Source organism: Pieris brassicae, chromosome 4, assembly GCF_905147105.1.
Source record: "Pieris brassicae chromosome 4, ilPieBrab1.1, whole genome shotgun sequence".
NCBI classification, from domain to species: Eukaryota; Metazoa; Arthropoda; class Insecta; order Lepidoptera; family Pieridae; genus Pieris; species Pieris brassicae.
The window spans coordinates 19,939,586-19,959,631 of record NC_059668.1 but is presented as its reverse complement, the minus strand read 5'-3'; the positions used below and the strand labels follow the sequence as shown (position 1 = coordinate 19,959,631).

The window sequence follows — 20,046 nt, the reverse complement described above, 5'->3', positions numbered from 1 at the left end:
CAAAATGACCCTGCTTATCTCATATATGCATTTTTTTATACATGTGTCTGATGTCGTACTAATCATGGAACATTACGATCTAGCCTAACTTAAGACTAATAAGTAATTTAAGTCTAACATAATTTACTAAAAAGGATTGTTATCATAAGTAAGTGTCCAAAAACGCTACTTAGTCTCTATTAAAGGGTAGACACTCTGTTCTTGTGTTCAATTTATTTTTTCATTCACTGTTTAGCACTTAATATTAAAGAAAAAAATATCTGAATCTTAACACTTAAAAACGTCTCACTTATCTCATATATGCATTTAACAGGAAAAATACTATTTTTACGTTGACAATTTATAAAGCATATTTCGTTTGAGTTACACGTTACACAATACATAACAACAAGTTGTTCAGGGTGTGCCAATTAGGTTAATTCCTAATTGCGTTCACTGCAACCATTTCGGTGCGGCGGACCCCTGAGGCTTGACATTGAACATTGTGTGAACAGCTTTCACGGTCATAATGTATGCAACAAAAAACCGAACGCTTAGGGTCACATTCAGAAACAATTTTAGCGTTAAGTCTGACTTCCGTATGAGTGGTTGTGGGTTTCTGAATATGTGTTGTGTGTGTAAATTAAACATGTGTGAAAGAATTTAATTTAAAGTCTATCTCAAATGAATAATAAATATAATAATAATAAAACATGTTCGTGTACTTATGTACACGAGTTGAAAAGTTCTTTGGATTAAAACAATAAAAATCTTTTTAAATTTTTATCTTTCTCCTTATTCTATGTTTGCAGGAAAAACTACACAAAAAAGGTATTTAATACATTGATAGTTTTATACTAACGCATTATCTAGTTAAATAAAGTTTATTTAGATATCACAAAAAAATATTTCAACATAATTAAAGAAATTGACATTTTTTACATTAAAATGTTGTCTATGCTAACTTCAGGGTGTCGGCTTTTTGTGACGGTGTGCGCGCATCGTAAAAATTTACTTCCATCATTTTTCCCTAACGCGCCAAAAGAAGTACAACTTCAATAATAATAATTAATATGGATGACAACTTTTCTCATACACTAGTCACTCCACTATGTGTCCTAAAAAACAGTTAAATACGGAAAATACTTCGTAATTTATATTATTATAATATTATATCAACATCTGTGTTTATACGCATGAACTCAAAAACTACTGGACTCATTTAAAAACATAAACGCGCAGTTATACATAAACAACCTTGAAGCTTAATAATAGAATTCAATACAATATCTACAAAACAGTTGTATAATAAATTCAGAATATTAACCCAGGTCAGTCTATTCGTACTTGTAATATTAATTGTCACAATGTTTTCAATTAATTAAAAAGTAGGTTATGTACGATAACCCCGTACTGATACAGCACATTTGCGGTCCTCGCCGAACAATTGTACACACATTCCTATTATTGGAATTTTAAAACAACTTGCAGTTAACGCGTTTTGCTATGGTAACTTAATAAATAAATAAATAATAATACCGCATAATATCAATCTATTCCATTTTAAAATAACGTTATTGTTATTATTTTTTAATTATAAATAAAATAAATATAAAGATACCAGCAAACAAATGTCCTTGCCTGCGTAGAAACGATTGTTAGGTATCACTGGGAGGGGTTGGGTGGTGAGATGTTGCGCCAGTTGACGCCACACACAACACACACACTCACAAACACACAAAGTCCCGCGCTGTGTACGATGCGCAATCTTTCACCCACTCCCTTGTTTAATGCTGAAAAAGTTTGCCGGTATCTGTGCAAACATAATGGCTTCCCAAAATTAATTAACGGATTGTTTGCATTAAATTACGACTAGCTAATTTAAAAAAATATATATGAGTTCCTTATTCACGTTTACGTACAAATTATATTTGAATTGTACTAAAAACATCGGAAGACCGAAGTTTTAGAATTGAAGCTGGTAAAGTTTAGTGACGGGAAGAGCGACTACTTAGCAGTAGTAACAATTTCTGCTTTCTTAAAATATTAAGTTGTAGTATATTTAATGTTTAATTTCATCTATAAATGAACATATTTACTATCAGTTCGCATGTCAAGGGCGTAGAGACTTAATAATACAACCGAAAAAGGTTCTCAAACCTGCGTAGCAGCAATCCTAGTCTCCCATGCTGGCGAACGAAAGTGCTTCATAAGCCTTGCCAGCAGCCGATGGAGTTCTTCCGGGTGCGCTTTCTGCACCTCACCCAGCTGCCTTGCTGCAGCGCGCCGAGTCGCTGGACCGGTGCCAGCTTCCAGCAACACGAAGAGACGGTCTAATCTGCAGATGAGATATGTATCAGTGTTTGTTAGGCTCTACAATTAGTCCCATCTGTTTTGGGAAAAATTAAAATATAATTATAAGGAATTTCTTCACATATCTCAAGCGACAAGGAAGTAGGAAATTCGGCATTATCAGCCGGTATAGAGAATAGTTTGGCTGTTATGAGTTATATTACATTATATCATTTGGCTATTATAAAGCGGATTAATCCGCTAATATACATAAATACAAAAGTAAAAAAAAAACACAAAACAAAAAGAAAGAGTTCTACTAAAGTCGATCTATCTCTTAGTTGTAGAAAAACTTTGTTTGTATTAAAGAAATTACAACTGCTGCCAGAAACAAAAATACTTAGCGACAGGCGACCTACCTAAGACCAAACAAACATAGGAATTATAATAAGCTCATGTGACACATCACGCCCTTACAAATTCGTTTGGCGTAGTGGTTTTGTGTCAGGCCTCTGGTTTTGTGGCTATCCTGACGTCAGTATATTTTCATACTTAATAACATGAAACATTATCATCGATAATAATACACTTAAAAAAAGAAATCTTAAGAAGTGTTAAAAGAGTGTGATCAAACTTACAATACAAAAGAAGAATGGTGTTAAAAGAACTCAATGAAATCTCAATATTAATAAAAACAACTGTTATACTAAAACCGAGAGAAAAAATAAAAAGCAAATTCATAGATAAAAGTGTGATAATTAAATATATGAATCTATTATTACTATTAATCAAGAACAACTCGCAAGCCGCATTTGAACTTCTGATACCTGATACATGTTTCAGATTACCCCTGAGATACTTTAAAATTGACATTAAACGCAGTTTTCAATTACACTACAATGTTTGACCTTGAAAAATAAAAAGGCGCCACACGGCTACGACCACTCACCAAAATAGTTAAACCACTTTCAAACTCGTTATCCAAAGCGTATGCATTTCATTTATCAATTAGTTTTATCAGTAGTCATTAAATTTCAAATAACCTTAATTTTTCAAAGTTTTAATTGTTTAAACTATAAATTTAAATTATAAAATATCTACTACATAAAATGTATCTACGATGAGGCTTATGATACGTACCAATCCAAATTACTAAACTTTAAACACGTATCTATAATTAATAAGGAAAAACTCGACTTTTTCGAAACTTTTTAGTTACTATGTTACTGCAAATCTATCTCCATTCCAATAAATTTACATGTTAGGATAGAGAATGTTAATGTCTACTTAATCATTGAAATCTCTATTAAATTATATAGCAAGTTACGCGGTATATACCTATCCTTGCTTCTCAGTCAGTCTTCTCCTCTTTCCTGAATATCACCATCCGAACCACCGTCGCATTTAAGAAGATAATTCAGCGTGGAGCTAAATAAATCTTCCGTATATCAAAAATGTAGTAGAATACGACATAAAAAAATAAAAAATGTACCGTACTAGAGTCGGTTCGCGCCAAGTCTATACTGACTTACCCTAATTAGCGGATACATACCTTGATGTCATTTTGGCCTGTGAACGTGTTGCTGTATAGATGTTTCTAGAAAAACATATAAAAATATTTGTTAATTTATTTCAATAACGATTTGAATTATGTTACTAAAGATTTTAGTACATGATTACTTATTAGTACCATCAAAACATTAGTTTGTGTAATTTTATTGTTCGATTCATAAATAGGTAATTCTTATCTTTCTACAAAAAGTTGCGTTTTAGTTACTGATGAAATAAAAACTAAAAATATTACGATTTATCTTTGAATTCAGGGTTTATAACGACTTCACATAAAATACAAAACATATATATATTAAACTCTAAATTAAATTAATTATGCTAACAACACGAAATCGTAGAATAATAATAGCACCGGACAATAAACTGACTGTTAGAAGCTGTTCAAAAATGACATTTATTATTTTCTATAGATGCGTAAGCGTGTAGCGGTTTTTGTGAGTAAACGCATATGGACACAACTAACGAAAGCTCGCCAGTTCGTTACCGGCCTTTTCTTGTAAGTCAAAGGCTTCCGGTTGTAGAGTAGATAGGACTAGTCCATCAACTAAGTCATTTTGTCTTTCCGATCATGTTTACAGTATTTTCCACAAAGTACAGAAGTCGTGTAATCCGCTAAAACGATTGACACACTTTCTTTTTATCGATGCGATTCTCATCTCGTGTATTGTATGTGTTTGTTTAACAACTTTCATCTAAATAACTTGTTTTATAAGTGCTTTGAGGATGCTACGTTTTGCCGTATTCATAATTAAAAAATGTATACAAATATTATTTACTTGAATAGTACATATTATGTAAGACACACATTAGCCTATATTTACTACTACATTACATTGTTTTTTTTTTTTGGATGCTAATTTCTGTACTTGCATGACACAGTCAACATTTAAGCAAATAAATAAATGTATGGTTTTTAAATGTCCTAGATTATATATTTTTTTTGGAAGCATTAAATATTTTTACTTTACTTTCACACTTTTATTTTACTTTTTAAGCGATAATAAATATGTGTGAATAAAACCAATAAATAACATATATCAGAAAATAAAACATACCAACCTACGTTTTTTTGTCAGAAAAGGTATATAACATACTACTTATCTAATAGTTGGAACAAGATCAAAGGTAAATGTTCTTTTTTTTAAATATTAATAATAATAATAAAACATGAACATTACTTCCACAGCTAGTTAAATATAAACCTGCATCATGAATGCTAAACAATAAAACTTTTTATGATTCAGTAAGCACCATCACATTTGATCATGTTGACCCCTTTTATTACCACAATTATCCTAATAGGCTAGGTATTAGATTCAGCGGATAACTCTAATGGGTATTTTTGCGTAATAAAAGATATAACTACCACTCCCTACTTATATATTTTATTTTACTTTATAAAACATCAATAAAAGTGTAATAGTATAACAAGAAAATAAATTAAGATAAAGAACAATCTAAACACATTTGAGCATTTGTATATATTAAAAAGTGATATATATTTTATTTGTAGAACAATAAGTAATTATTATATATGACATACTTTTAAAAAAATATATTTGTAACTGTGTTTTAGTCTATTTATTGAACATGCCATAATAAAGATAATCTGCTTAAACTATATGGATGTCATGTCATATAATCATAGCACAAACAGCTCTTTTATAATAGAATGTGATAAACCAAATCATATGCATACACCATTATATTATTAACAAATATTAATTATAAAATTGGAGTATTATTTATAATATATGTATAATCAGAGGATTTATAGAACTGTTAATATGTACTTTAAATACAAAGTTAATAATATTATTCTATAAATAGTTATTTCTTTGATTTGATTTGATTGAAAATTTCGATGCATCTAATAAAAGGGTACATACAGAGTACCTGTATGAATCTGTGATATGTTAGTTTCATTGAATACATATACAGCCTATAGGCCGTATGTAAATATTTAAAATAAAATGAAAAATGTTCTTCCACCGGATGAAATTTATGATACTCGGGTTTATACCATATGCAATGAAATATTAATGTAGACTACATTAATATTTTATATCAAGTCGTAAATCGATTTCTGTTCATCTCACAAATACGTATCACGCAGCACATCTATTTATTCAACAATATCACAAATATATACCGTTGTTTAGGATATTTAAAAAATAATATGTTTTTAATGTTCTATATTTAGAACAGAAAAACGCAATAAAACTGTAACGGTAACGTGATACGAGCCTTCCGCGCATGTTAACATATGGCTGGTCACTTAGCATTAACATGGCATTCACTCATTCTACGATTCCTTTTATTTCATTTTAGTATATCTACCCTATCGTATGACCTTGTAATTGTTTATCAAGGCGGACGAAAAGGTGCAAAAAATATTCGGGGCAATTTTATATCGTAAAATCAATATCATTGACTTTCTTTATAATAATACTCTAGTACATATCAGTACCTACCTTTTCTAAATATCACGATTTCACGTCACTGCATCCAATCCATTCCATAATATAAAACCCTTAAAATCGCACGCGAAATCATTTTCGTCAAAATACACAAATAAAAAAAACCAACGTGACGAAAGGAAGCGCATCGTTCAAGTTTCAAATATATACTGACAGCCATGATGCTGATGAGTCCGACTTTATTGTGCACTTGGGCGCTGATTGGCGCAGAATCGGTGAAATAAAAATAATTATCAGACGGTTCTACCAATCAAATGAAAGAGTTCCAAACAAATATTGGTAGAGTGCCAAAAATCGGTAATTCTTTACGTCACAGGAATCTAGATTATTTTTTTAAGTTTACCTGATGCGTTATCCGTAGTAACGAAAACGAACGAAATACTCTATTACTTATAATTTGTATTGTAATATATGTATGTAAATAACAAAACACTGAATAAATAATAAAGAGGAAAATATATAAATATATATACATCGCATACAAATTTAATGTTAAAAAATGAGCTCATTTACATTATCCCTAGGAAACATAACTTAAAAATGAATGGCTCTTGTTATAAACGTACTATATAAGCTATAAATAGCTATTGAATGTGTAATATCATGCCTATATGTTTCAAAGTATCTAGGCGTGATACAATAGTTTACTTTTTTTAATTTAAAATTATTTCAATATTATGCTATATAAAGGAAAAATTCAGTGTTTGAGTATAATATCCGTATTAGTATTTTCACATTCATTCTCAAGTCATGTCTCGTATATATAAAGGAGGTTTGGTTTTGGCATTTACATTGTTCATTCCGATTCGGTTTTTCCTTTTACATCACTATGATATCAGCTAATATTGACATCTGACAACTGACGTATTTAGGTTAGATTTCTGATGGAAATACAAATTAAAAATACATGTGTTGTAAGTGGTTTTCGCCTTTGAATTACACATTATTTGTGCGTGAAATAAGTTTTAAATAATAAAAAATGGGTAAAAACCGAAATAAAACTTCTGAAAAAAAGAAGAAAATTAGTGTTGTCTTCGATGAGGGTAAAAGAAAGTAATATTCAAATATTGTATATAGTATTCAGAAAGTGTTTTTTTGTAATTTACAGTTTTTCAGTTATTGTTAGTCTTGTTTTTTCAGGGACTTTTTGTGTGGTTTTCGTAAAAGGAAATTAGAACGCAAAAAGAAAGCCCAAGAAGAAATACAGCGTTTACTAAAAGAAGAAATAAAAAGAATTAAGCAGGAGGTATGTAAATTTTCAAGAAGCGGATGGTTTTATTATTGCTTTAAGAATAATTATTTATGCCTATTTTTTAGAATAAAGAATCATATAAAAAGCTTGTTGTATCTTCACGACCAATTCCTGATTTAGAGCAAATACTTCAAGAAGAGTATGAAGATGACGATGTTAATGTAAAAATTGTGGAACTTTCATCAGATACACTTCAAAAGAAAGATATTGTTATTGGTGAAAATAGGCCAAGAGTAAAAAAAGAGAAAGATGCTAATGTTAACAAGAAAAACAATACTCTTAATAAAGTTCCAGGCATGGGATCAGACGTGGAAAATGAATCTGTTGAATCAGAAGATGAGAAAGAATTAAAAACAAAGAAAGAAGTTAAACAATTACTAAAAAAACAAGCTACTAAAAAATTGCAGAAGAGCAAAGTTTTTCAAATGAAAAATAAACTAGACAGAGTACAAAATAAGAAAACTCAGAAGAAAAAAGTAAAGAATGAACAAAGAAAGGATAAATCAAAAAAGAAAAATCATAGGAAGAAACATTAAATTTATTTATAGAGGTATTTTGATTTCATTATATTCATCATTATAACTACATGATATTGACAATTGGTACAGATTGTAACAGAATTCCAGCCCATTTTACAGTAATGGGAATGTTTAGAATGTGTCAACAGCCCTCATTTAAATAAAAATTAGACATTTTGCCAATTAAAATATAGTTAAAACATGATTAGACATCATCTTTTCATTAATTTATACATTTGACAAGAGCAACATTTGATTACAATTAATAACCTTTATTCAATAAAATAAGTTTCTCTTATATAAGAGTTACCTATTTGTTATTAAACATTAAGCAGTGTGGTTAATTCCAGTAGTTTTTAGTCTTGGTGATTTTCTAGCCTTTATTTTTGATTCCTGTTTATTGTAGTTATCTTTAACTTTCTTTTGTTTCATTGCATTCTTGCTTGTCAATTCTAAATCTTCTTTAAGATTTTTTACAGCTTTTCTTTTTGTTGGTGATATCATAAATTCTTTGGTAGTCTGTAATGATTTAGGAGTTTTTAAATTTACATTTATTGGAGACTTTTCTATTTTTAGTTTAGAAAGTATTTGAGGAGATTTTCTTGGAGTTTTTCCTGTAGACAATGGTTTCTCATTGTTTTTCTCTTCAATTTTTTTAGTTGGAGTCTTTTTAGGAGACTTTTTAATATGTCTTGATGGACAAATGTCTTTATTTAAACATTCATCACAGTTAGGACCAATGGGTAAGCATATTGTCTGTCCAAAGCCTACCATTAAATGATTTACTTCACTCCATAAATCAAATGGTAACCAGGATTGAAGAGCTTTTCTTGTATCTTCAGGTGTAGCTGTTGGGTTCTTGACCCATCCTATTCTATTACTTATCCTATGAACATGTGTATCTACACCTGAAAACCAACACAACCACCACGGTTAATTAATTTGATTTATATATTTTGTCTGTGAAGTTTCCATGTACAGCTTTGCAGTCAAAAGATTATATGCATTGTTTAGGAGATATGTATATGACTTAATTAAATAAAGAAAATGTTGAGTTGAACAAAATTCAATGAAAATTTAAAGAGAAAAATTGGTATTATTCAGTACAAATGCATACAGTAAAATACAGTATTTTTTATAGAAATATAGCTAATGTTAGCATAAATACTTATAACTATGCAAACAAGTACCTAGTCTATGCCAAATATCCTTAACACCCATGGCTAAAAGTTGAAAATAAGTCTGGCCACTGAATCACAAATTGTAAAAAATTTTGAATGATAAAAATGTTATAATAAAACAAAAACTATTTACCAATTCCTGTGACTTTATTCCAAGCAACTTTCATACAAATGTGTGCCATTTTTGGTCCAACACCAGTAAGCTTACACAATTTTTCGGCTGAATCAGGAATGTCACTGTTGTACTGCTCTTTCAAAGTTTGGGTTGTTTTTTTTATGTACTTTACTTTTGTCTGTTAAAAAAAATTTTTTTACAAAATGTATTATGAAACATACAATTTTATCTTAAAACATAAAGTGCTATTTGTAAAAATTTAATTCTACGTTATGGATTTGCATTTTTACCTTCCAAAACCCAACAGGATAAATAAGTGTTCCTAATTCTTCATCGCTCATTGCTAAGATGTTGTCAACAGTCAGGCCTCTCTGCTTGAGACGCTCCATTGCAGCAAATGTAACTTGGTCCTTAGTTTGACTCGAAAGCATTAAAGATATTAATGACTGATATCTTATTTCCTAAAATTACAGGAAGATTAGAATAACTTAACAGGTCAATTCACCAACTTGTGTAATGTACCACTTTTGGTGTTAGGAAGTTTACTTCAAATGTAGAATAGAGCTGTTAAAATTTATATTTTTAATAAAAAATTATTTAAGGTTTAATAAAGTTTGACTCCAATGTACTATGATTTTGACTTAATTACATGTAAAGAAATATTTGTTATGGAAAATTATCACCATTTGTTGTCACAGACAATTTTCTTTCAGTCCTTATGACATTCAAACAGTAGATGTATTTGAAACTTATACATGTCTTAGTTAATCTATCTTACATTACACTAAATCTTAGATGATTTCTTACCTTGGGTGAAGCATTTTCATCCATACACATATGGCAACCCATTGTATCAACTGGTGCATCATGATTGGCTCTCATGTTTCGCAAATTAACAAGAAACTCTTGCCAGTGAGAAGGCTCCCATAAGCCCACAGGAAGCTATAATATAAATAAAAAAATAAAGTAAAAGTAATTTAAAATGTAAAAGAATAATTGCTATATCCATATACTTGTTACCTGTGTCTTGGGAGTGTCTTCTTCAAATTCGATTTTAATATGAGGTTTCTTCTCAAACTTATATTCATTTAGGTCAGGACTTATTGTCTTTTTTGGCAGATTTTCTTCTTCCATACGTTCAATCTTTTTGTTAATTTCTTTAGAAGCGCAGGTCAATAGTCCTTTTTTACGCGACATTTTGAGTATAGTTTTTATGCAAATATTAATAATTCTTGAAATTCTATCCGTATCTATATATATCTAATTTCGTGTCGTCTAGTAGTGACTAGTGGTTCAAATTTCAAAATTCAAATTAACGCGTATCGCATATTTTCTCAAACACAACTAAACTAAACAAACCCACAGAATATATGAAGTCAATTTGAATAATGCATTATATAGATTAGAAATGCAAGTTTATTATAGTAAAAACAGCTATAATATGTCCTCCCACGGGACAATCGGGGAAATTAATTTGAAGATAGTTTTTAACTATGAATAACGGATTAAGAGTAAAATCATAATTAATAAAATGACTAAATAGTTTAAAAATTACAAAACGGGTTGAGTTTGTTAGCTCACTAGGCTATTTTCTTTTAATTCAGTGATCGGTCTAGGGTACGCAGCTCGTACCATACAGAGTTTGTGAATTGCGACAGTCTCAATTATTAATTATAATTTTAGATTTGTAAGAATATACAATTTGACAGACAAAGGATGCCCTCATCAAACGGATGCCCACACCAAACGGATGGTAGCATGGGCGATGGCACCATTCTTTAAAACGGCGGTCATGTTGGAAATTAAAGGCATTATGAAAAGTATCTGTAATAGAAAATGGATGGACGGGTAAAAGTTTTATTCGGTTTTTGCGATTGCGACCATTATTACTATGTGTTCGTACTACAATTTAGTTCCAAAATAAGGAACGTTATGTACAATAGCAAAAAAACTATTTGGTGGTTTTGGAGTTTTCCCCTTAAAAAACCCCCATATTATGCCTATAACTCGCTTGATAAATACCTAAATCTAGGGGGGGAAACATCTGATCTGGCAACACTAAAGTAGATCCGATACATTTTTTACTTTCTGAATCTTAACCTTAGCCCAATGACTCGTATGTCAAATTCCTATAGGTTTTGTCTTCCAGGAATTATAGCACTATAAGAAAAAAAATATGCCTTTTCCTAATATTTCCTTTTTCGCTTATGTGAAATATAAAATTAACATTGACAAATCGTTTTGTCTACGGTCACAGAGTATATTAAAGAATAGAAAACATTATTTACGGGTGACAGTCGAGAGGTTTAAGAACCATTGTTCATTGTTGTGACTTTTGGGAATCATCGCGGTTTTGATTTATGATTAGTAGACTATTTTATTTAAATATTCTAATTTCTATGTATTAATTGAAATAAGGTTAATTTTTAATTTAACTGAAACTGAACATTAATTTTATTACATATATTTGGTTCAGAATGGTGGAACTTCTATTAGATCCTAAAATAAGATTATGGGTGTTCCTGCCCATCGTAGTCATTACCTTTTTAGTTGGTATCGTAAGGCATTATGTATCGATAATACTATCTTCGCAGAAGAAAATTGAATTGATTCAGGTGCAGGATAGGTAAATATTAATTATATTGAAAGTTTGCTGTAGAAGTAATATAAATAAAAGCCTAACCTTCTTTATTAATTTTAGCCAAGTTATGATACGTGCTCGGCTGCTACGCGAAAATGGGAAGTATTTACCTCGTCAGTCATTTGCTATGAGGCGTCATTGGTTTAATAACGAAGAGACTGGTTATTTTAAAGTTCAGAAACGACCATCAAATGCTCAGGTAAAAACAGGCTGAACCAGTCCTTAGTTCTATATTTATTGAATAACATTGTGAGGTTTTAAATATGGCTTTACTTCATTTCAGAATCCTATGACTGACCCTGGTATGATGACAGATATGTTAAAGGGCAATGTCACTAATGTTTTGCCTATGATTGTTATTGGTGGTTGGATTAATTGGATGTTCAGTGGTTTCCTTACAAGTAAGTCTTATTTTAGATATTACTTTTCAACTAAATAAAAAAATGTAATTGTAATATCCTTCAGATAACCTTAAAAATAAAATGCCTTAAAATTGTAGAAGTAGTTTACTTCTACAATTTGTACCAACCTTTTTGTATATTTCAGCAAAGGTTCCATTTCCCTTGACCCTGAGATTTAAGCCAATGCTGCAGCGTGGTGTGGAGTTAGCATACTTAGATGCATCTTGGGTATCCTCAGCGTCATGGTACTTTCTCAATGTATTTGGACTTAGAACTATCTATGCTTTGGTTCTTGGGGAAAATAATGGTAAGTACTTTAATTAAAATTATTTTAGGTCTGAAACTAATGTATATTATTTTATTTAGTTTTTTAAATCTTTGTTACATAATTTAAGATTTTAACTATTTTAGCTGCAGATCAGTCTAAGGTTATGCAAGAACAAATGTCAGGTGCAGCAATGGCTATGCCTCCAGACCCAAAAGCAGCATTTAAGGCAGAATGGGAAGCTTTGGAAATAACTGAGCATCGTTGGGCTCTTGCGACAGCTGAAGCTGATTTGTTATTGCAGAATAATGTATCATAATTTAAAATTAAGTGTTTTTCTTTTTTTTTACTAGATTAATTAGTTTTTAAGATGTGTCTTTATTTGATTATGTATTTATTATAAAGTCTACAGCAGGTAATTGTTTTAATTTGTTAATATTAATTTATGGATAAATAAACATTATAATAGTATCAAAGGTCTAAGTAGTATTTAAGGTTTTGTATGGAGGGATCTAGTGAGATATAACACATCCCTAAGAAAAGTTTTACATTTCATTATGCTAAAGGTAAATAAAAAAAGATTTGTTTTAGAACTTTATATAATGCAAATATATACAAGTGATATACTATGAATAATAAATCACAAATTGTATGCATATAGCTATGCCCCACCGATATCCCTAAATGTAAGAGGACCTTTTTCATTTACTGCTTAACAAAAGTTTACTTCTTCCATAACTGGTAAAGTGTAATCTGATATTAAAGTCTCTTGAAGGATGTTCAATTGATTAGCCTATGCAATTGAAGCAAATCAAAGGTACAATTATCCAATTTATTTAGGTAATTTTTTCTTAAATTAACACTACACTAATGCCAATAGCTCTTAATGTTGGCTGACGTCAGCAGCACAGCTCTTATATGATATTACATTAATATTATTGCTTTTTATCACACTTCACAATGCACTAGTAAGTATGTATGTACATGTCAAAAAAATTTTTTTTTTCATTGAATGTATGTAAACTAAACACGCTCTGCAAGAACATCAGCAGTAATCAATACTATCAAGACGCGGATAACAAAAAATTCTGTCCGAAAACAGAAGTTGATGGCTTTGCAGATGGGTGTCAGTAGGAAAACAGAAAAAAAGGTTTTAAATGAAAATCTTGATCGACATACAAAAAAAGAGTGGGCACTTACTTAATTCTAGCTTAAGCAATCGCGGGTTAAAGCGGTACGCGAAAAACCGATTATCGATATTGAAGAGAAGTGCAATAAAGATAATGATAGAGTGTATGCTAGGAGTTCATAGAAAAAGAGGGAGAAGCTGGAAATACAGTTCCAAGGGTGCAACATAGACATCATCCATTATCAGTAATGGTCTGGTTGGAAGTGTACTATTACGCGTCAACTGAGGTTCATATTTGCGAAAAGGTGGCCAAAATCAGCGCAAAAGTGTACCAAGAGACTGTTTTGGATCGGCTTGTCAAAGATCTGCTTAGCACGCTATTTGCGACATTACTTCGTGTTTCTACAGGACTCTGCGACAAGGCCAAGACCAGTCAAGCCTGGTTTGAGCGTTAAAACATCGACTTAATTAGACACGAGGAAGGCCAATCTGCCTCCAGTCCGGACCTTAATCCTTTGGACTGTAAAATTTGGCAGGTCTAAGAGAGAAAGGTCTGTAATCTATAAATCTTTAAAAAAAGCAGTCACTGAAATTTAAATGAATATGGTGCGTACTGCGATAGACGACTGGCCAAGGCCAGGAGGCCTGGCTTAAAAATAAGGAAGGTACTTTCTTATTTTTCTATTCCTTAATTAATGTACTATAAATTGATATATCACTCATTTAAAATTGATCAGTACTTTTGTTTTTATCATTTATGACAGAACTTTGAGAGTGACTATGTAATATCAATTTATCATACTGGCCATAAAAAGAAATGGATATCTACAGCATGTCTTGCTTTAAAAATGCTTGCTTACTAAGGCGAGCTGACAACAAATTTTTCATCTGAATTAAGTATGCTTGCACATAAATAGAAAATTTAGGGATTACATAGAAAAAGAGTTAACTCTGAACATGAACATGCAAGGTGTGTCAAAAAAGAAAAAAATATTTGAAACTGTAATAGTTTGAAATTTTAATAAGCCAATAAAATAAATGTTTCAGGGTTGCCTTAATAATATACATCATAGATAATATACATTATTTTTCAACAAGATTGTCGTAATGCTTTCTATTTCTATAAAATACCAACATTATAAAAATGTAAAAACTGCCCCAAGTTTTCTTTATCTGTAGATAATTTCTGAATGACACTTATACTCAAAACCTGTTTTTAAGGTACATACAGCATTCTCAAACATGAATCAAACCTAAAGCTTATTATCTGCCAATTTGTTTTATTCTCTATGACAGCTGTGACAGAGCCCTATACAACAGTGATATATCATGTTTTTAGATATGCATATGGCCAGAAATGTTGAATTATACTTAATGAAAAGGTGACTAACGTTATTTTTGATGCCGAAACTACTTTTGTCACGCATTAGTAGGAAAATAAACTAGTAACAGGACTGTGCATTTAATAACAGGTTTGAAATATTTCACACATTTCCATATATAGATTTAGGGTACTATTTATATTGGAGTGCTATCTATGCGCTAGGTATGACATATATTATTGGAATCAGGTTTGTCTGGTAGTTATAAGGCCATAATCTCCTATTTATTAAAGTTTCCTGATTGTTATATATTATTATGCACCAGTGTCGTATTAATAAATAAACACAAATAGCGTCATTGTTAAATCACTAAATTAGAATGTAAACTGTCAAAAACAAACTTTACTTATTAACTACTACACTAATTGTTATGGTGTTGTCATAGGTTTTTAATGAACTGAAGAACAAAAAAAGTATTGATTTTTTTTTGAATATATTTAAATTCCGCAAAAGTTAGCATAAAATAATATTTAAAGGCAACCCCCAAGCGCCCAAACTTACAGGGGCAGTATACATGGTGTTACTTTTTGATGAGCTGCACAACATCCTCATCTTGAACGGTGTGGTGGATTCCCACGCGTTGGGGAGAGTATTTGGTGCTAGTGCCCCAAACTAGCGCGTATTTGAGCTGAGCAGCCAAAGTCCGATGAATAGAATGGCACACATGTTCTATTGTAACACCCTGTAAAACAATTTTCCTTAATTTGCTAGTCTGTGCTGTCCAATAGAACTTCATTATATTCAGCGAAATGTCTAATTAACTTAGGAGAAAATAATATGTAATATACAAGTGATCTTTAACTTTCATATTAATATTTACTCCGTAGCTTAGGGCTCGAATCGCTATCTTACAAATCATAATAAAAGAGAAAAAAAGGCCCAAATTTCAGGTCAATGTATGTCAAACATTAAATAAAAACACTACGAACGTATTCTAAATTTCAAAGCTTTAAGACTGCTTTTAAACTAGAGAACTAATTTTATTTTAAAGTTCAATGTCAAATTGCCGAATCAAAATGTTTAAAATAAACATATTTTTGGTTTCAAATATCTCATTTCAAATACCTTTCTCAAGATAAGACCATCGTCGAAGTCTGGTGGCTGTCCTGGCTTCTTGGTGTACACTCGGATGAGGGCGAGATATTCCCACAGTGTCTCCAATAGAAAGTCCAAGTTCAGCTTCATGTTACAACTGAAACACAATAAATGTAATATTATTATGGATTGATTTCTTATTTATATTTGAAGAACATATCGCTTGAATGAAGCTCCCTGTTGCGCTTCTAAATATTTATGTGTCCGCATTGTAATCAACAAAACTACTGTTAAATTTTTAATCGATAAAAGGCATAAAAATATAGCTATATATGTATTTATATTCAAGGTCAAAAACCAAAGATTAACGTTTCGTGGTTAGTATTGGAAGGGGGGCCAAAATAAGGAGGGTAAAGATTGCGTAGTCCTGCTATTTTACGAATTTTGTAAACGGTTTTGACATTCATAACCATGCGCTAAGACGCATCTAAACTGAAAGAAACTTATTTTGATTTTGTTTTTTTTTTTAATCCGGTGTGTACATGGATAGCAAAAGCGTGACCGTGCTATGTAATTGCGATAATTTTATAAAAATATTGTTCTTACTATAAAGTGTAGAAATGATTGGATTCAAGCATCCAGGAATGTCTTATATAGTATTTAAAAGATATTCTGAATGTGAGCGCGCAAATTTTTGTTTTGCACAATGCTACGATTTGAGCAGAAATAACTGTCGTGGTTATGTTTTTTAAAGTGAAACTTCTTTACCAGCGTTGTAAAAAAAATTACCATTAAAAGCCATATTTTTCTTGTCCCTACCACGGTTGATTCGAAGCCATTAATAAGAAAAATATATAATAATGATAACAATGATAGTAATAAATCTATTACAATTAATGAAATTCTGTAATAATCTTAGTAGGTATAAGGTAAAATTTAATAATTGTATTATTTGTATTCTATCTATGTCTGATAATAAACGCCTATTGTTAAACTTTATTTAACCAATTTCTGTAAAGCATATAGTAGATTGTTTTTCGAAAAATACACTAGTACGCACAGGTATTTTATATTATAAATTAGTAATATAATATAGAAGAAATCAATTAGCAGTACCTGACAACTATAGAGTTAGGCTGCCTCGCTATCCTGTCAACCTCTTGTATAGATATCTGATCAATCTTGTTGTAGACGTAAATGCAGGGCAGATATACTCGATTTGCGAGAATAACATCTATAAGTTCATCAGCTGTACAGTCTTCTCGGAATAGCACCTGGAATTTATTACCCATGTTTTTTATATTTCATGGATATTTACATAGAATATTTATTATTACTAACGTCTGTCCTGGCTTTGGCCAACTTCACTTAGCTTAGGGTAATGCAACATTCTAATAATCAAAGAATTTTAAAATTGCTCCAACAGTTTTGACTTTACTTGCTACAAACACACAGTAAAATGACCACAATGCTGATAAATTTGTCTATTTGTCTATTATAAAGCTATGACACAAAGATTTTTTTTTATTACCTCTGCATTAAATATTTTATATTCATGTAAAATCATTTGCACCATCTTTTCATCCACCTTGGTCAATTGGCAGGTTGAGTTAAAGGATAAACCTCCACCTTTCTTTACCTGTAACATATTATAATAACAAAATTAGTTTATATATTTAGCGGTAGAAGGTATATCTGATTTACTTGAGAAATATGACTAGTCATTTGTTTATAATATTATTTATGTGTTCTGTTCTTATCTTATGTTTTAAATTAATTAAAATTACCTTGAAATAAATATTAGGTTTGTTCTTGTTCAGCCGAATTCCAACACTCTCCAACTCTCTCTCGAGAAGTTGTCTATGCACATAAGGCTTTGTTGCATCTAACATCATAAGCACCAAATCGGCAGTACGGGCTACTGCTATCACCTGGATTAATTAAAAGCTTTAATGACCATCAGAATTTCCTCAAAGGATAGGACGGATTTACTTAGTGCAAAATGTTAAGTGTATGATAAAATAATTTATTATCAGGACAACATTATAACTGATGAACACTTCTATATATTTAAAAGACAACTATGGTGTATGGTGTGGTTTTATATAATATATAATAAATACAATAAAATTAATACCTGTCTACCTCTACCCTTGCCTTGGGCAGCACCTTCAATGATACCAGGCAAATCCAACAACTGTATGTTAGCTCCCCTATACTCAATGACCCCAGGAATACATGTAAGGGTTGTAAATTCATAGCTTGCTGCTTCTGAGTGTGTATGAGTTAATGTTGACAGCAGAGTTGACTAAAACCAAGAATAACAATCATATATTTTAATATTATTTATTTTAAGGACATTACTTTTATTTATAACATTACATTAAATATTATACTTTTTTATTGACCTGCAATTTCATAACATATATATACATAACATTTTGTCTTTAATTTTTTAAGAACACCACAACATTCAATCAACAGAGTAATAAGTATTTGTACTAAATCTTTGTGTATACCTGAGTCTACTTAAGCTTTAAATTATTATTCACACACTGTACAGTTTAATATTAAGCTAAACTTTAGACTAATTAAAAGAAACTTATATAGCTTTTACTAGTTCACTATCACTTAAATATTTATTATCTTACCTTACCAACAGATGGAAAGCCAATCAGGGCTACTCTAGCATCCCCTGACTTTAATACATCAAACCCTTCTCCCTTGTCACCACCTTTTTTTGAAGGCTCAAGCAACTGAGATCTATACTTTGCTAGTTTAGCTTTCAATAAGCCCAAGTGATATTCAGTAGCTACAAATTGTTAATTTTTTTTTAGAAAGTTTATCACATTTAGGATAATGTAGGACAATAGACAATAGTTAAACAAAAAATAATTTTAACAAAAACATTTTCTAGTGAACTAATGAGTCTACACAAAATGTAACTTATAACAACAATATATAAATGTTAAGCATTTTTTGTAATCCATAGAAGCCGAGCATTTACCAATCAGGTAGTTAGTTCACTCTACAAAATATCTACATTTTTTACCAATCAAATCCTATCTTGCAAAACAAAACTGTTTTCATAGAAAACAACATGTATGATATAACCTAAGACAGTTTATAAGCAATATTTTGTTATTAGAAGCAAGTAACAATACAATATTACCTTTATTCTTTTGAGTTCTTGCTATTTCTTTCTCAATTTCAGATATCTTTTCCAAGATACCCATTTTCTTACAAACTTAGCAACAAACTTAAAAAATGGTGAATAACTTTAAGCACTATTTATATATCTTAGTTATTGGTATATAGCCCATAGAACATTGCTAATTAAGGCATAAAGTTGTGTTAAAGGCATACGATATTTTTCATAATGTATCTAGCAAATTTGATTATTACTTTGTATTTCTAGGATATTTTACGAATACACTGTACACGGCGAGTTAGGTTATCTTTTTGTTGACAGCCAACACTCAACAATTGTGCTGAAAGTTGACAATTGATTTCTTGATGACGGTTAGTGTTTACTAGTTTTAACAGTCGTTGTGATATAAAAAAATACTCATTGTATTACTAAGCTACATCCTTAATCCTTTTTCAATCACCATTATCAGGGTTGTTGTGTATTATAAAAAAACAGATATAAACCGTCATTTAAATGGTACTTTTATAAAATTGTATAAGACAAAATAGAATCTTAACATATGCTAAACATTTTTTTAAATAAAAACTTATATATTAGTATATATATATCTGTACAAATAATAGAACCAACTAGATATTTTCATGGTACATCAA

The 20,046-nt window shown here is 30.5% G+C and overlaps 5 protein-coding genes across 5 annotated transcripts in view; 2 read left to right on the top strand and 3 right to left on the bottom strand.

Moving 5' to 3' along the window:
• LOC123707974 (TATA-binding protein-associated factor 172) overlaps window positions 1-6,479 on the bottom strand; it is a 38,828-nt gene extending 32,349 nt beyond the window's left edge. Inside the window, exons 1-3 of the mRNA XM_045658348.1 lie at window positions 6,318-6,479; window positions 3,824-3,868; window positions 2,140-2,317 (exon numbers count right to left, since the gene is read on the bottom strand). Coding sequence (XP_045514304.1) covers window positions 2,140-2,317; window positions 3,824-3,834 — 189 coding nt within the window. The 5' untranslated portion in view covers window positions 3,835-3,868; window positions 6,318-6,479. The remainder of the gene's footprint in view (window positions 1-2,139; window positions 2,318-3,823; window positions 3,869-6,317) is intronic.
• Window positions 6,480-7,192: 713 nt separating this feature from the next.
• Window positions 7,193-8,111, top strand: LOC123708740 (nucleolar protein 12). Its single transcript, XM_045659599.1, has 3 exons — window positions 7,193-7,376; window positions 7,464-7,569; window positions 7,641-8,111. The coding sequence occupies exons 1-3, from the start codon at window positions 7,303-7,305 to the stop codon at window positions 8,109-8,111; spliced, it is 651 nt and encodes a 216-aa protein (XP_045515555.1). The 5' UTR covers window positions 7,193-7,302.
• On the bottom strand, window positions 8,093-10,733 carry LOC123708739 (endonuclease III-like protein 1). The gene is made up of 5 exons (XM_045659598.1): window positions 10,410-10,733; window positions 10,197-10,331; window positions 9,680-9,850; window positions 9,408-9,567; window positions 8,093-9,001 (listed from the first exon to the last, which is right to left on the bottom strand). Exons 1-5 carry the CDS (start codon window positions 10,584-10,586, stop codon window positions 8,421-8,423), a joined length of 1,224 nt encoding a protein of 407 aa, XP_045515554.1. The 5' UTR covers window positions 10,587-10,733; the 3' UTR covers window positions 8,093-8,420.
• A 977-nt stretch (window positions 10,734-11,710) lies between these two features.
• LOC123708230 (ER membrane protein complex subunit 3) lies at window positions 11,711-13,027 on the top strand. The gene is made up of 5 exons (XM_045658828.1): window positions 11,711-12,015; window positions 12,091-12,229; window positions 12,314-12,431; window positions 12,577-12,738; window positions 12,843-13,027. Exons 1-5 carry the CDS (start codon window positions 11,867-11,869, stop codon window positions 13,013-13,015), a joined length of 741 nt encoding a protein of 246 aa, XP_045514784.1. The 5' UTR covers window positions 11,711-11,866; the 3' UTR covers window positions 13,016-13,027.
• Window positions 13,028-15,623: 2,596 nt separating this feature from the next.
• On the bottom strand, window positions 15,624-19,711 carry LOC123708229 (developmentally-regulated GTP-binding protein 2). Its single transcript, XM_045658827.1, has 8 exons — window positions 19,415-19,711; window positions 18,894-19,054; window positions 18,380-18,550; window positions 18,030-18,173; window positions 17,774-17,881; window positions 17,359-17,516; window positions 16,273-16,399; window positions 15,624-15,889 (listed from the first exon to the last, which is right to left on the bottom strand). The coding sequence occupies exons 1-8, from the start codon at window positions 19,476-19,478 to the stop codon at window positions 15,728-15,730; spliced, it is 1,095 nt and encodes a 364-aa protein (XP_045514783.1). The 5' UTR covers window positions 19,479-19,711; the 3' UTR covers window positions 15,624-15,727.
• Window positions 19,712-20,046: the final 335 nt, after the last annotated feature.